At 49.0% G+C, this 12,938-nt stretch overlaps 1 protein-coding gene across 1 annotated transcript in view; it reads left to right on the forward strand.

The window, feature by feature from the left end:
• Positions 1–4,361: 4,361 nt before the first annotated feature.
• The window catches only part of IP6K3 (inositol hexakisphosphate kinase 3), a 30,045-nt gene continuing 21,468 nt past the window's right edge, over positions 4,362–12,938 (forward strand). The window contains exons 1-2 of the mRNA XM_019514189.1: positions 4,362–4,510; positions 11,720–12,127. Coding sequence (XP_019369734.1) covers positions 11,926–12,127 — 202 coding nt within the window. The 5' untranslated portion in view covers positions 4,362–4,510; positions 11,720–11,925. The remainder of the gene's footprint in view (positions 4,511–11,719; positions 12,128–12,938) is intronic.

The raw sequence follows: 12,938 nt of genomic DNA on the forward strand, positions 1-12,938 counted from the left end.
TTCTCAGGCTATGGAGGCATGTAGGGACCTGCTTCATCCCCAGATGCAACCTCAAGACGGTGCCTGCTGTCACTCATGGACCCTCTCGCTATATAAGTCCTTGCTGAGCCCTAGGAAGACGTGAACAGTACTAAAGTCAAACATTTTGGCCATACCTCTGACCCTTGTACCCCAGCCCCTTCTTTTGTTGCCTAAGCAAGGAAGATGGCTGGTTCAGGGCCTTTACACAGCTGCCCAGGAGATATACTCAGAGAGAGATTTCTGCCCCATTTAGGTCGCATCACCCTAAAAAACCCTGACAATTGGGTACAATCGGTGCTTAGATAAGAAGGTGATGAGCATCGTGGGGAGACTGTGGCGAGAGCAGAAAGGGCAGGATCCTGGGATCCGGTGTGTGCTATATCCCGCGTATCCAGACCAGCAAAGTCAGGGAGTTACTCCAGACGTACACAGGCATAACCAAGCTGCGAATCCAGCCTCGGGCCTTAAATATACCTCCTTAACACTGCCGGACCAACTCTTTAGAATCACTTAAACCAAGCGAAAAACCTCCATCTCTCTAGCCTGAGGAAAAGTTATTCAAGGCGAGTTCTCCAAAACCACATAACATAAATGTTTAAAAAGTAATTTATAGGCCAGACATTAGGACTAAGGAACGAGATCAGAAATGACATTTCAGCAAGGGGGGCTCCTCGGGCTATGCAGGAGGAAAGGAAAAGGGCAGGGTTTGATGCATTTTCCCACCGAATGAGCAAAGCATCCTAGTTGAAAAGGTTGTTTAATCTTCCTAAATTTTCAGTGTCTGCTTTATAATCTGACCTTTTTTTTTGATTTTTTTCCTTGCCTCAGAACTCTCTCTCTTTCTTTCCCCTGCTCAAGCAGTGGGCACCGATTCTCCGCTCCATTAGCTCTAGCTTTTCTCTGCACAGATTGCTCTGGTGTGAGGCTGAAGAGAAGCTTTGGGCTGGACGTAGGCATGCCTGCACCCAGAGAGGGTGAGACAACCCTCCTGGCACACATCATAGCTAGGGGCAGGCAAAAAGGGTGTCCTGGAGTACCTGCTAGGAGACTTGTATCTGTATGCATATCCAGTATATCCCCCCATTCCCCCGCCAGCACCAAATTATGGTGGGCCGGACCCGACAGAGAGGTGAATCAGTTCCCGTGTTTGACTTTGCGTATTCTTTGCATGACTGGCAGATTTTTTTTTTAATTTCACCCTCTCTCCCCATCCATCGGTTCAGCTTCCCACGTCTATGATCCCTGTCTTCCACCCTTTGTTCTGAGACTATTATTATTTTCCTCCATCGTTACCTCGACGGTAAGATTTTCCTCTCTTCCTTCTGCCAAAGCTTTTCATCCCCTTATCCACCATTGCTGTTATGGACTTTGGTGCGCCGTGATTTACTGATATCCTCCAATCTAGCCCTCTTGGAGGGGTCAAAGATGTGACTGTCAGGCATGGGGAGGTGAGGATGTAGTCTAATGAGTGTCCTTTGTGATCAGAGCATTACTGCTGTGTGCATTTCAGGGATCCATAAAGGCAGCAATTGCTGTGGGGGTCATACAAATGTGTTACTAAAAGACAGTCTCTGCCCGGAGGCACCCACAGGCTAGCACAGAGAAGGAGAGGGACAGGTAGGGTCACTCAGACATGGAGATCAAGTGATTTACCTAGGTCATGCAGGGCAGACCTGGAAATAAATCTGGTCTCCTGAAGCCCAGGCCAATCCCCTAAGCCCAGGACCAGCCTTCTTCACTAATGAGATTCATTTTTAGTAGCAGTTTGGGACAAAAACATGAAAGGCAGTAGCACTTAACCATCAGCTGTTGATGTGGGGAAGCATTTGCCAGCACCACCAGGGCTCATGCAATCTTGCCCTGAGCCATTAGCAGGCACATGCATTGCCATACAGACATGCCTTGGACAGCATCGGTATTAATGAGACGTTTGATCTCTCTGGGTTCCTGTGATAGAAAGTGCCCTTTATGTCCTTTTCTGCTGGTATCAACTGGCTCTGCCAGCATTGACAGGTCAGATCCTCGCCTGGCGTGAATGGCATGTCTCTGTTGGCATTAATAGCATTAGGGTGACGTACTCAAGCTGAAGAGCTAGCCCATTGGCTTCCAAGGAGCAACTCCAGATTTACACCAATCTAATAAGAGAATCGGCAGGGCTGAGAGAAGCAAGGATAATGCTGAAGCCTGGCACTCGGGGGCTCTGACGTGGTGGGACCCCATCTATACCAGAGTGATCATCGGAGTCCCCACTGATGACAGTGAGTCTCTCCCTCCCTCCCCTGCTGGAAGGTGAAGTTCTTGGGCCAATTTGGACCTCGGTGGCTCGGGTGTAAAATTTGGAGCCATTGCTTTTGTCTTCAGGGAAACAATGCCAGGTTTCCAGCAGCAGCGTTCAGCTCAGAATCCCTAATAACAAACAGACTTTGCTCTAAGAGGCTTGCAGAATATTTTATCTAGTCAAGGATTACACAGGCTTTGGGGCTGTATAATGTGCAAGTATCGCTGCACCTAGGAATTACCATGGCAGCTCCGGGCCCAGGATCTGATTAGCCTACACAAGGGGGAAGGATCAGGGGAGTGGCTGCCGAGCTCTGGGATGAATGTTAAGACTTTTGATGGCGGCTTAGGTGATCTGAGCAGAAATCCTGGCTCTGCTACACATGCCCTGGGTGACCTTGGACAAGTCAATTAGCATCATGTCCCTGCCTAGAAAACAAGCTAACGATACTGCATTTTTCAGCTTTGTCCACATAGATCTTAAGCTGTTCAGGGCTGGGGATTGTCCTTTGCTATGAGTATATACAGTGCCTATTGCAATGGGGCCCTGAAATCAAGCTCTAGATAGTGTATGTAGGGTATAGTGTATATAGGGTATGTAAAATGTGTATAAAATATATATGGTGTAATGCAGACATACATTTAGATATGTATGTTTTACACTACATATATTTTACACACACTTTATATAAACATACTATACACACACACGTTGTGGAGGGTAGAGGTAATGTTTCTCATATAATGAAGCCTCTTTCCTCCCTTTTCTATAACTGACTGCTAGTGTTATTAAGGGTTGTCCTTCCTCCCTGCAAATCCAGCTAGAGTGTTTTGTCTTGCTAGCTCCTGGGGTCAGACCATGGCGTGTACTGATGCCATGTTACATAAAGAGAGATAATCCCGCTCTTTGTTCTAGTCCCAGGATACCCCTGACTCTAGGGGAGATGCAAGCCTGTCGAGCCGCCTCTCTGTCTCTATTTCTGTCAACAAGCTTGATGCAAAGGAAAGTAGGGAATGAATAGCATTGTCCTTGAATATACTGTAGGAAACAATCTTGACCTGGCAGAGGGACAGGCTGGATGATCTCATAGGACTTTTCCATCTCCAGCTCCTGAGTCAAGTGCATTGCAGAGGGAGATTAGGTATCAGTTCCCACCACCAGAGACATTCAGCAGGGGGATTATAGCGGGCAGGGCACCAGATAAGGAACCAGGAGACTTAGGGTCTTATTTTTTCCTCTGCTACTGTCTGGCTGTGAGACCCTGGACATATTTCCCTGCCTAGTGGCCATCTTCCTACCTGTGATCAACCTTGCCTTGAGAGGGCTTTGAGATGCACAGAGGACAATACAAGAGGGAGGCTGAGAAGCGGTTCCTCTTCAGCTTGCTCACAATACCCCTGCCACCCTGCTTTCCAGCCCTGTGCTATATTTCAGCTGAAACAAGCAGCTCTCATCTCTCAGACTGGGCAAGGATAATGCAAAAACCTGGTCAGCGTTGCACCAAAGCACCCGCACCCTCTGTCTCGGGAGCTGACTAGCCAAGATCTATCCCCGCAGGGCTGGTCAACATTGAAACCTGCTAACACTGAGAGATAATAGAGTCACGGTCAGCCTTGCAAGGACCAAGGCTGATCCACAGGGAACAGAGAGCTTTGTGAAAGGGAAGGCGGGTGAGAGGTGAGAAGCAATGGCTCAGGGACGTATGTGATGCTGAACACGCATGAGATGAGAAGCAACAGTTCTTCTCCTGGAGTGTGGCTTGGATAACCCGGTGAGGCCCTCCCTTGCTGGCTTTCTGGAGAAAGCCGTGAAAATAAATGCATGGATACCAGTCCAGAGCCAGCGTCACACAGTTCCTCCTTTTTGGCCTTCCTGCATCCATCAAAGACACAATTTTGTTTTCCTGAGCATCTGGGGATGTTTTCTTTCTCTCCCCTGCTTTCCGTCTCTTGTTGCCTGATTGCCTCAGCTGTCAGCTGTACATAATGGGCAGCAGCCAAAAATTTCCAAGAAGGTCAGATGACTCCCTCTGTATGTCAGCTCAGGTCCCCCCCAGCTCCACCCCAGCCCCACATACTGAGGCTGGGCATTCGAACCAGCCTTGCAGTGTAGCGAGAAAGCTCAGCTGAGCAACACCTCTACTGCTGGGATACTCGCAGAAACCCACTGGTTCCAGGGTCAGGCCCCCAGTGACGACACCTGAGCTCAGGGGTGAGTATACTTGTCCTGAGCTATGCACCTTGCACACCTTGCACACAGGGCTTGCAAACAGAGGCAGGATGTTATCAGTAGTGCTTTGAGCTTGAGCGTGCCTTGCTTCCATGGATGAGAAAGGGGCAAAGGGAGACAAAAGGGGCTGAATCTGGGGTGACTCTTGGAAACCAAACTTCTAACGGGGCACGTTAGGCGGTGCAAAAGGGAGGTGGACCTTCTTCTGTTGCTCTTTCTGGAATTTCTCTAGAAATCCTGTGGCTAACGGAAGAGCTTCTGCATTGACCACTGCTGGCTGCCTTAACTGTCTGTCTGAATTTCATGATAAAATTATGCTTGGGCTGACTAACTCGTAGCAGTGGCTTATGGGTTTTGCTGGCTGGGAATTAACCCTGCAAAACCAGGTTCTGTTTGGATCCAGGTCCCAATTTATCCAGACCTCATGATGCTTGTTTGGCAGAAATGCTTGGATAATTACAAGGCTGGGTCTGCCAATTGGTATTGGTAAAGCTGGTGAAGTACTTGAATGAGTGGCAGGGGCTATTGAGTTGGGCCTGAGCAGATCACTGGGGGTTTAAAAACGAGCTTTTTTTCTGAGACTATTGCAGATCAAGGCCCTGCTTTGCTGCTATGTAGTCCGTGATTTGTATGTTTTGGGCAGGAGGTTGTAGCTGACCCGTTTGGGAACAGGAGCATTGGGAGCCTTGCCAGAGTCAGAGTAGCAGAGTGACTCTGGATTCACACCAGTGGTGCTGAAATCCATGCCTGCTCTGATCTGCGTAAGTACGGCACTTCCAGAAGGTGCTAGAAAAAGCATAGCAGGACCTTTCCAGCTGGACTCAGCTCCACAAAGATGTGTCTCACTTGCTGGTTCCCCCCAGCTCAACCATGGGGGGGGATCAGCTTTGCAGAGCAGGCCCCATTGAGCAGGTTGAGCGGCTGTTGTCCCCAGACGGCGATTGCAATGTGCTGCATTGGATCCATGCTAAAAGGGAGTGAAAGAGTTAAAAGATCCGGGGCATCTCCGTGAAGCCGGGGCAGCTTGGCAAGGGTGCCAGGAGGGCAGAGCATTTATAATCACAGCCAAAGGGACACTGATGCAGGCCTAAATGTCTGTCTCGCTAACCAGGCTGCAAGGACTGGCAAGGAATTACTAAGGTGCACAAAGGCTTGCCCAGCTACGTACACATTATCCCAGACATGCAGGCAATCGCAGGCTGAGGGAATAGGGTTTTTAGCAGTCTATCAATCCAAGCTAATGCGATTCCCACCCTTCCTCCCTAGATCCTGCTGCTTTGCAAGGCAGCAGAATAAATCCTTCTGTGCAGCAAACTGTATCTTTGCATCTTATTCGTGAGGGACGTTGGGACCAGCCATAAACTTTATGAACATCATATTCTTTCAGGAAAGGAAATACAAGATAAAAGGGCTCAGGGTTTCTGCACATAAGGATTTATGGGAGAGTGGTTAGAGCTGGGTTTCTTGCAGGCATTGGGGCTTTTCACTCCCGGCATGCTGCCGCCAGACAGTTATCCCTTCCCCTTTTGGCTGCAGTGGAGGGAAGAGCAGAAAAGGCCGATTTAAAAATTCATTGAGAACGAGTGCTTCCTCTGCTTGACTGCACATAAAATGGCTGTGAGAAAAGGCACTCGGGCCCTGGTCCCCAGCCAAACTGAAGTCAGCAGAAGAGCTTTGCGGGGCTGCCGATCTAGCCCCAGGAGCAGGCCCCACCTGAGGAAGCAGGGGCGTGACAAAAAACCTGCACCAAACAGAAGTGCACTTTGATTAATAGATCTGAAAGAAGGAGCAAAGCCCCGCTGAATAATTGGCCCTTGGGGGCTCGAGGTTGCCATTGCCCACCCCAGCCCCTGCGCTGGGGAACAAGCTTCCCTTGTCTCTCGGGTGGGGCACATTTTTGGTCTACAAGGACATCTGGGGAAAGGGCAGCCTGTCCCCTCTGTGCTAAAGAGAGCAGAGTAAACCCGAGCCGTAGTGTTTGTGGAAGACTTAGGTGTGCTCTGAGGCACCGGGCCAAAGAGGGAAGGGAAACAGCGCGGTAATCCGGGTTTGTTTAAAAGAACCACAGGTCGGTGCATCTCTGTAGCTCATTGCTCCATAAGCCCTATTCACGGCTGGTGTAAACCGGCAGCATTTTCCATTACCCTTTTGCATCTGCTGAGCACCTGGCCTGAACTTCATATCTACGGGCAGATCAATAGCGATGTCTGTCCAGGTAGCTTCAAATGAATAGGTCTCTTTTATTTTCCTTTCCGTTCTATTTAAACACAAACAGCTCCCTCAAGTGTATAAAACCCAGACTGCGCAGCACAGGGTACCTACGAAAGGGAAGCCGCCTGCCTTGGTTTTGGGGTCGGAGCTGAATTCAAATGAATTAACAAACGGACTAAAAGAAAGGCAGCGAACTCAGGGCTTAAAACCATGGTTTTCCCTTTAAGGCTGGGCTTTCCAAACTGCGGTATGCAGGGGGTGTCTCGAAGGCATGCAAGGGGACAGAATGGGAAAGGCAAGGAGAAATGCAGAGCAGCTACAATATTTTTTCAGGTACAGGAGAAATTGCAGTGACCCAGAAAATGTTACTTGTTACAGCAGCATAACGGGCTTCTTTAAAAGCGGGGCGCATGGCTCCAAGTATGTTGGGAGCCGCCAATCTGAACTATTGCTGTCAACCGGCTAAAATTAACATTTTGGTAGTACTGCAGGGGAAGATGCTGTCTATCTGTCTCCTTCCCTCCCTCTTTCTTTTTATCCCCATTGTGTAAAATCAGAGCGCTGAAAATGTTGCCTTGGAAGGGACTGAGTAGATACCCATTGAGGATTTAAGGATTTGTCCTACATGATTTAGTTTTAATCATGCTTATTCTAGGGTCACACGTCAATAATGTAAACTGTTTTCACTTGTACTCAGAGTGCTGTCAGGCATGGATGAGTCGAAACGCAGCAGTTAAGCACAGGTGCCCGTCGCTGCCCTCTGCCGTCCAAAACCAACACCTTTTCTACCTTCCGGGCAACTCTTGTGAGAGCAGTCATAGACCCACATGCATTCAAGTCGACAATAATTAGTATTTTTAACACTTCCAAACCTTTCCTCCTTCTGCTGGTTTTGTGTGGGACGGGTGCCTCTAAATGCAGAGCAGCAAAACACTTGTGCGCTTGTGCTAGCTAGTTGGCAATCACAGAGCCTTTCGCAGGCTCTGCTCAAGTCAGCAAAGATTGGAGATTGTCTGGAAAAGAAAATGTTCATGCTATTTTGCAAAACCAGGGGTGCAAAGTCACAAAGCCCGTTGGTTTTCAGACAAGCCAAAGCACAAACATTTTGCAATTTTGGTCAAAAAATGGCGGAGTAGTTTTTTGTCACTGTGTTTTCACACTATCTGTAATTTCCACCTGTCGAGTTATTTTATTTTTTACATGCATTGTTTTTCTCTTGGGGGGGGGGAGTGAATAACAGCCCCTTAAAGTCTCCCTAAAGCAAGCAGTATGAAAAGTGCTATTTGATTTTAATTGATGGTGTTTTTAGTGACCCAAATATCTGTTGGCGCTCGAGACAACTCAAGCAAAGGGAAGGATTTATTTCAAGGGTTTTGTGCTTGAGAGGAGCAAAGAGAAGGTGGGAGCGACTCCGCGAGCACTCCTGGTAACACTGATATGGTCAGAATGACTGAGCTGCTTGAGAAAGCAGGGGAATTAAAAGAGCCCACTCCACTTCCTACGGCTATTGTTCTTAGTTTGGCTTAAGTGTAAACAGTAAGTCTTACCCCCCCCCGCGTTTCCTGACGCACACGGGGATGTGCTGGTCGCTATTAGTACAGGCATGTTATTTTTGTAACGGTTCCCCAGCCCTGGCATGTCCCCATGGCGGTAAGTACTGCATCAAGATTGAATTTTGTTCTCGGGGCCCCAAGAAGGGTTGTGATAACTCTGATGGCAAACAAATGCAGGAGAGAAACTTTGAAGAGCCAAATAATTTACTACAATGGATGCAAGTCAAGCAAGACCATTGAAGAGCTCATTGCCATTTGGAGAGGTGACATATGGAGACATTAATTCTTCCTCGCCTGGAAAATGTTCCTATTCATGGGTCAGCGTTGCTCCGTTGGTGCCAGCGCAGCCCAGTCAATGCTGTTTTGCTGTGCATGGTGATAAGAGCAGGAAAAGGGACACATTTTTAGTTAAGAAACCTTTGGTATTTTCTTTTTCTGGTGGATGGGGGAAGCTTTTTTTCTCCCTCCAGGTTGGATTTGTTCTTCCACCTTCTCATCTCCTGCCCCTGTAGCAATGCCTGTAAATTCACTCAATCCAGTTCATCTGGTCCTCAGACACCTGAGTTCAAGTGCCCTCTCAGTCAGTGATTTAATTATCCCTGAAAGAACAGAAGGAAAGTATTAAAAGCACTTGAGCTTTGACTTCTCTGTTTTTTCAAGCCAGGGAGCCTGGGAGATGTGGAGCCCATTGACTAATGCTCTTGTATTACGATGATGCTGATAATGAATAACACTGAGAGAAAATCGGTGCGTGTCATCCTTACTTCCAGTGCGATGCCAGACTTCAGAGAGGAAGGATGGCTCGGTCATGAGAGCGCCGGGGATGTGAGAGACCTCGTTTAAATCTCTGCTCTGCCAGAGACTTTCTGTGCGAACTCGGGCACGTCTGCTGCACCCACCGACTGGGCCGTGCCGTGCCGTGCCTCTCTGCACGTGCTACCTCCCCAGCTGAATGCGGCCTCGCTGCTGCCGCGTGCCATCGGTTAACCTGTCCCAGCGCCATGGGAGCGCAGCTACATTGCTTTCAGGGGGGGAAGGAGTGTGCGAGCGTGGCGTGTGTAAGCAGGTTGCTACCTGCTACATCTGACGTGGTGAGTCAGAGGTGTAGCTCTGCCCTTGGTGTCTCCATTTGCCTTCTGCAAAATGGGGAGAATGGCATGCTTTCCCCGCCCCCAGCGTGAGGATGGGGAGAATAGAAGTGTTGCGCTTCATGAAGCACTTGGATAGGAGGCTGTATAAGTCCTTCCTATCAATCAAATCCTTTAAACACACTGACGAAGGCCTTGCTGCTTGAGCTCAGTAGGACTTTAGGTGCACTAAGACGCTGCTCACTATGGAGAAGGGTCTCGCAGTGGAGAGGAAAGGCAGGAGAACACAAGGCCATTTTCTTAGTCCTGTTCAGTGCCTTCATATGGCCTATAGGCTCGAGTGCTGGACCGCTGTCACCCTTGTTTACTCTCCAGGTATCCTGTTTCACTCCTGAATTCCTGGGCTCCAGGGTGGTTGCCCAGAATAACTCTCCTTCTGCATTTCCCAGTATTCATTCTCCGGAGGGGGGAGGCTGTGAACAAGCTGCTCCTCCATGCAGATGGGCTTTGCAGGGCCAAATTCATACCTGGTGTAACTCCATCCTGATGTCTACCCAGGCCTTGACTTACTCCTGCAAGGGGCTCTCCCTGCCTGAGTGGAAGCAGCCCCTTCCAGGGGCGAACCTCTGGCAGGGGAAGTCTTCTCCTCCTGTTAAGCTGCCTTGCAGCAGATCCTGAAGTGACTGTGCCACTTCACTGGATATTGGAGAGGGATCTCTGAGTGCTTTAAGCCCCTCACATCTGTCCAAGGAGACCTTGATCATGGGAGATGGGGAACCATATTGGCAATACACAAAGGAAGTGAGCAAAGATGCTGCTGTCAGGCCAAGGCATTGCTAATTAAACCAGATGTGGGTAGGAGGAAGCTTATATCTAACTACCAGGCTTCTTGCCTCTCATGTTATTCACCAGCATATCGCTGGATTGATTTGATTTTTAAATAGCTTCCATTGCATGCCCTGAAATATGGTGTCCTTATGAGGATGCAGAGGGAGTCTTCAGCATGAAGAGAGAGCGACCCGCCATAAACCAGCACATTATCTAACTACTTTTGGGCTTGCCCCAGCCTACGACTGCCATTAATTGGGTTCGGTGAGCCTGGCACGTATGAAGTGGAATTCCCCCCTGGAGAGGGGATCAGTATGAGGCCTTGACCCTTCTCTTCAGGGCTCATATAGGACCTGAGGTGCCCTCGGGGTGACTTTTAGGCTTTGGGGCAGGGCTCATGGCATCCTCTGCATGTGTTCTCCCACCACCCTCGGGGCTGCTGTTCTTGCCTATCTGGAACAGGAACAGACCCTATCGGATACAAACCCCAACCAATACAGGATGGGGTTTTTTTGCATACATGTGTGTTGTATCTAACTGCTCAGTCTAAAGCCAAATCCTGTTTCTATTGAAATCTATGGCAAATCTCCCAGAATCAGCCCTTTGGAGACATGACTGTGGTAGCTATGGATTTTTTTTAGGTTTTACTGACACACAGAGCGTGTCTTGCTAGGTGAAGTGTGGAAAGCTGGGGGTCCGGAGGGGCTGTGGTTTGGAGTGGAAGTTGTTTATGAGCTTAGCAGAAAAGATTGTTAGGTTCAATATCAATGCAGATCGTCAAACGTCCTATCTCAGGCTCCTTTAGGAAGGTGGAAGGATCCTAATGCCCACATGGTAACCAGTGAGGAATGTCCTCATCTGAAGTTTCCTTAAGGAAAGGGAAGGGGGTGGAGATGGACTCTACTGTCACGGGGAGGGAAGGTCTGGGAAGTGGGGCGCTGCCAGAGAACAGAGGCCTTCACTGATAACCTCGCTGGCAGGGAACGCCTTGGACCCCCTTGAGGAAAGACTGAAAACTTTATCAACAGCTTCGTGTTTGGCAGGTTGAAGTTACCTTCACCTGGGGGCTTCAGGCCAGGAAAGGAGCATCATATCAGTAACTTGATGTTAGCTGGCAGAAGGAATGCCCTGATCTAGCTGGTCTTAGACAGTCGCATTAACCTGATACTCTCCTGGATTTTCCTTCTCTACTGCTTTTGGCCCTATCCAGATCTAAATCGGGCCTCGTTTGGAATCTGCGCCTCAAGCCTTGGCTCGCAGCCAGGACTTGTGCATGTATGGATCTCGCCCTACAAGCGTGCAACCTACACGTGCCTTCAAGGTATAACTCTCCCTGCTCGTGCAAGCTTCTCACGGGCTGTGGGATGAGGGTTGGAGGAGCTTTAGTGTGCATCGCACGGCCACTGGAGAGCGGCCTGGCCTTGTTTGAACTGCAGCGAATGACCGGAAGGTGTGCTTGAAGTGATTTGCCCTTGTTTCCTCACCTTCTGTATTTACCCTTCGTTTTGCAGTGATGTCCTCAATGGCAAGCCGAGAAGTCAGAAGACATCTGCACTAAGAGCAGCCACAATCTGGGTTCAGCGTCCATCCACACACGTCTGGCATTCTTCAACCCACCTTTGGATCTCTGCCCGCTTTAAGCAAGAGGGTGTTTCCTTTATAGACAGCCTTGTAGCTTTTCTCCAAGTTGGACTTGGACCGCAAGCCTCTGAGCCTCATGGTGGGGCCTGTGGCCAACCCAGAGCCTGGGGACACCAGGAAGGTGGTGCTGCTGGAGCCGTTCGTCCACCAGGTCGGGGGCCACATGAGCATGATGAAATACGATGAGCACACAGTCTGCAAGCCCCTCATCTCCCAGGAGCAGTGGTTCTACGAGTCGCTGCCCACCGCCATGAAGCAGTTCACCCCTCAGTACAAAGGTAAGAACGGGTTGAATGATCAAGGAGACAAGTGCGGGGGCTGCTAGCTGCTGTCCCGCTCAAAAAAGAAGAGGAAATGTAGCAAAGAGCTCCTCAGCCAGGACTTACTGATGTGGTACTTGGAGTCATATTGAGTACGATGTTGGCTACCTATATTTCCAATGATTTTGGGCAGAAGGAACAGTGGGAATAAGAGCCTGGTGTTACCCTGTTGTAATGAAGTCAGTCCTGGTCTATCCCCAGGTAAGAGAAGATTCTGGTCTAGCCTTCAGAAAAGCACGGTCTGAACCGTGGAGGTCCTTTTATCAACTTTTACTTGCACATTTGTTTCCTTGGGGTTTTTTGCCCACATGAGCAAGGTTTGGCCTTAAGATGCCAGACGTCAAAGCACTGAGGATTTGACTTGCCTTTATTCAAGTGTATTGGGTTTGCAAAACTGATCTGTCAAGTTCCAAATGCCAGGATCTCTTGAGCTCTTGGGTACACAATCAGATTATAAGACTGTCCTTTCTCATTGTGCTTTGCTCCTTAGTCCTAGGTAGAAGCAAGAAGTGTATCGGCCTAGAAAAAACAAAACCCAACGTTAAAGGCTGCCCTAAAGTTGTGCAGCTCTGTAAAGATTTACTGACCTATTTCATTTGCTCTTTAACTGTTATGGAGTCATGTATGCTGCAGGAGCTGAGCAGATTGTGGGTGTTCGCATAGCTGCGTGTGTGCTGAAGGAGAGGCCTGCCCTTGGGTGGAGGAAACTCTTATTTCTCAGGGGTTTTAGCGACACAGGAAAGCTTCTCCCTTCAGACTGATCAGCATA

This window comes from Gavialis gangeticus, unplaced genomic scaffold, assembly GCF_001723915.1.
Source record: "Gavialis gangeticus isolate Ggan-Ray unplaced genomic scaffold, GavGan_comp1, whole genome shotgun sequence".
NCBI classification, from domain to species: Eukaryota; Metazoa; Chordata; order Crocodylia; family Gavialidae; genus Gavialis; species Gavialis gangeticus.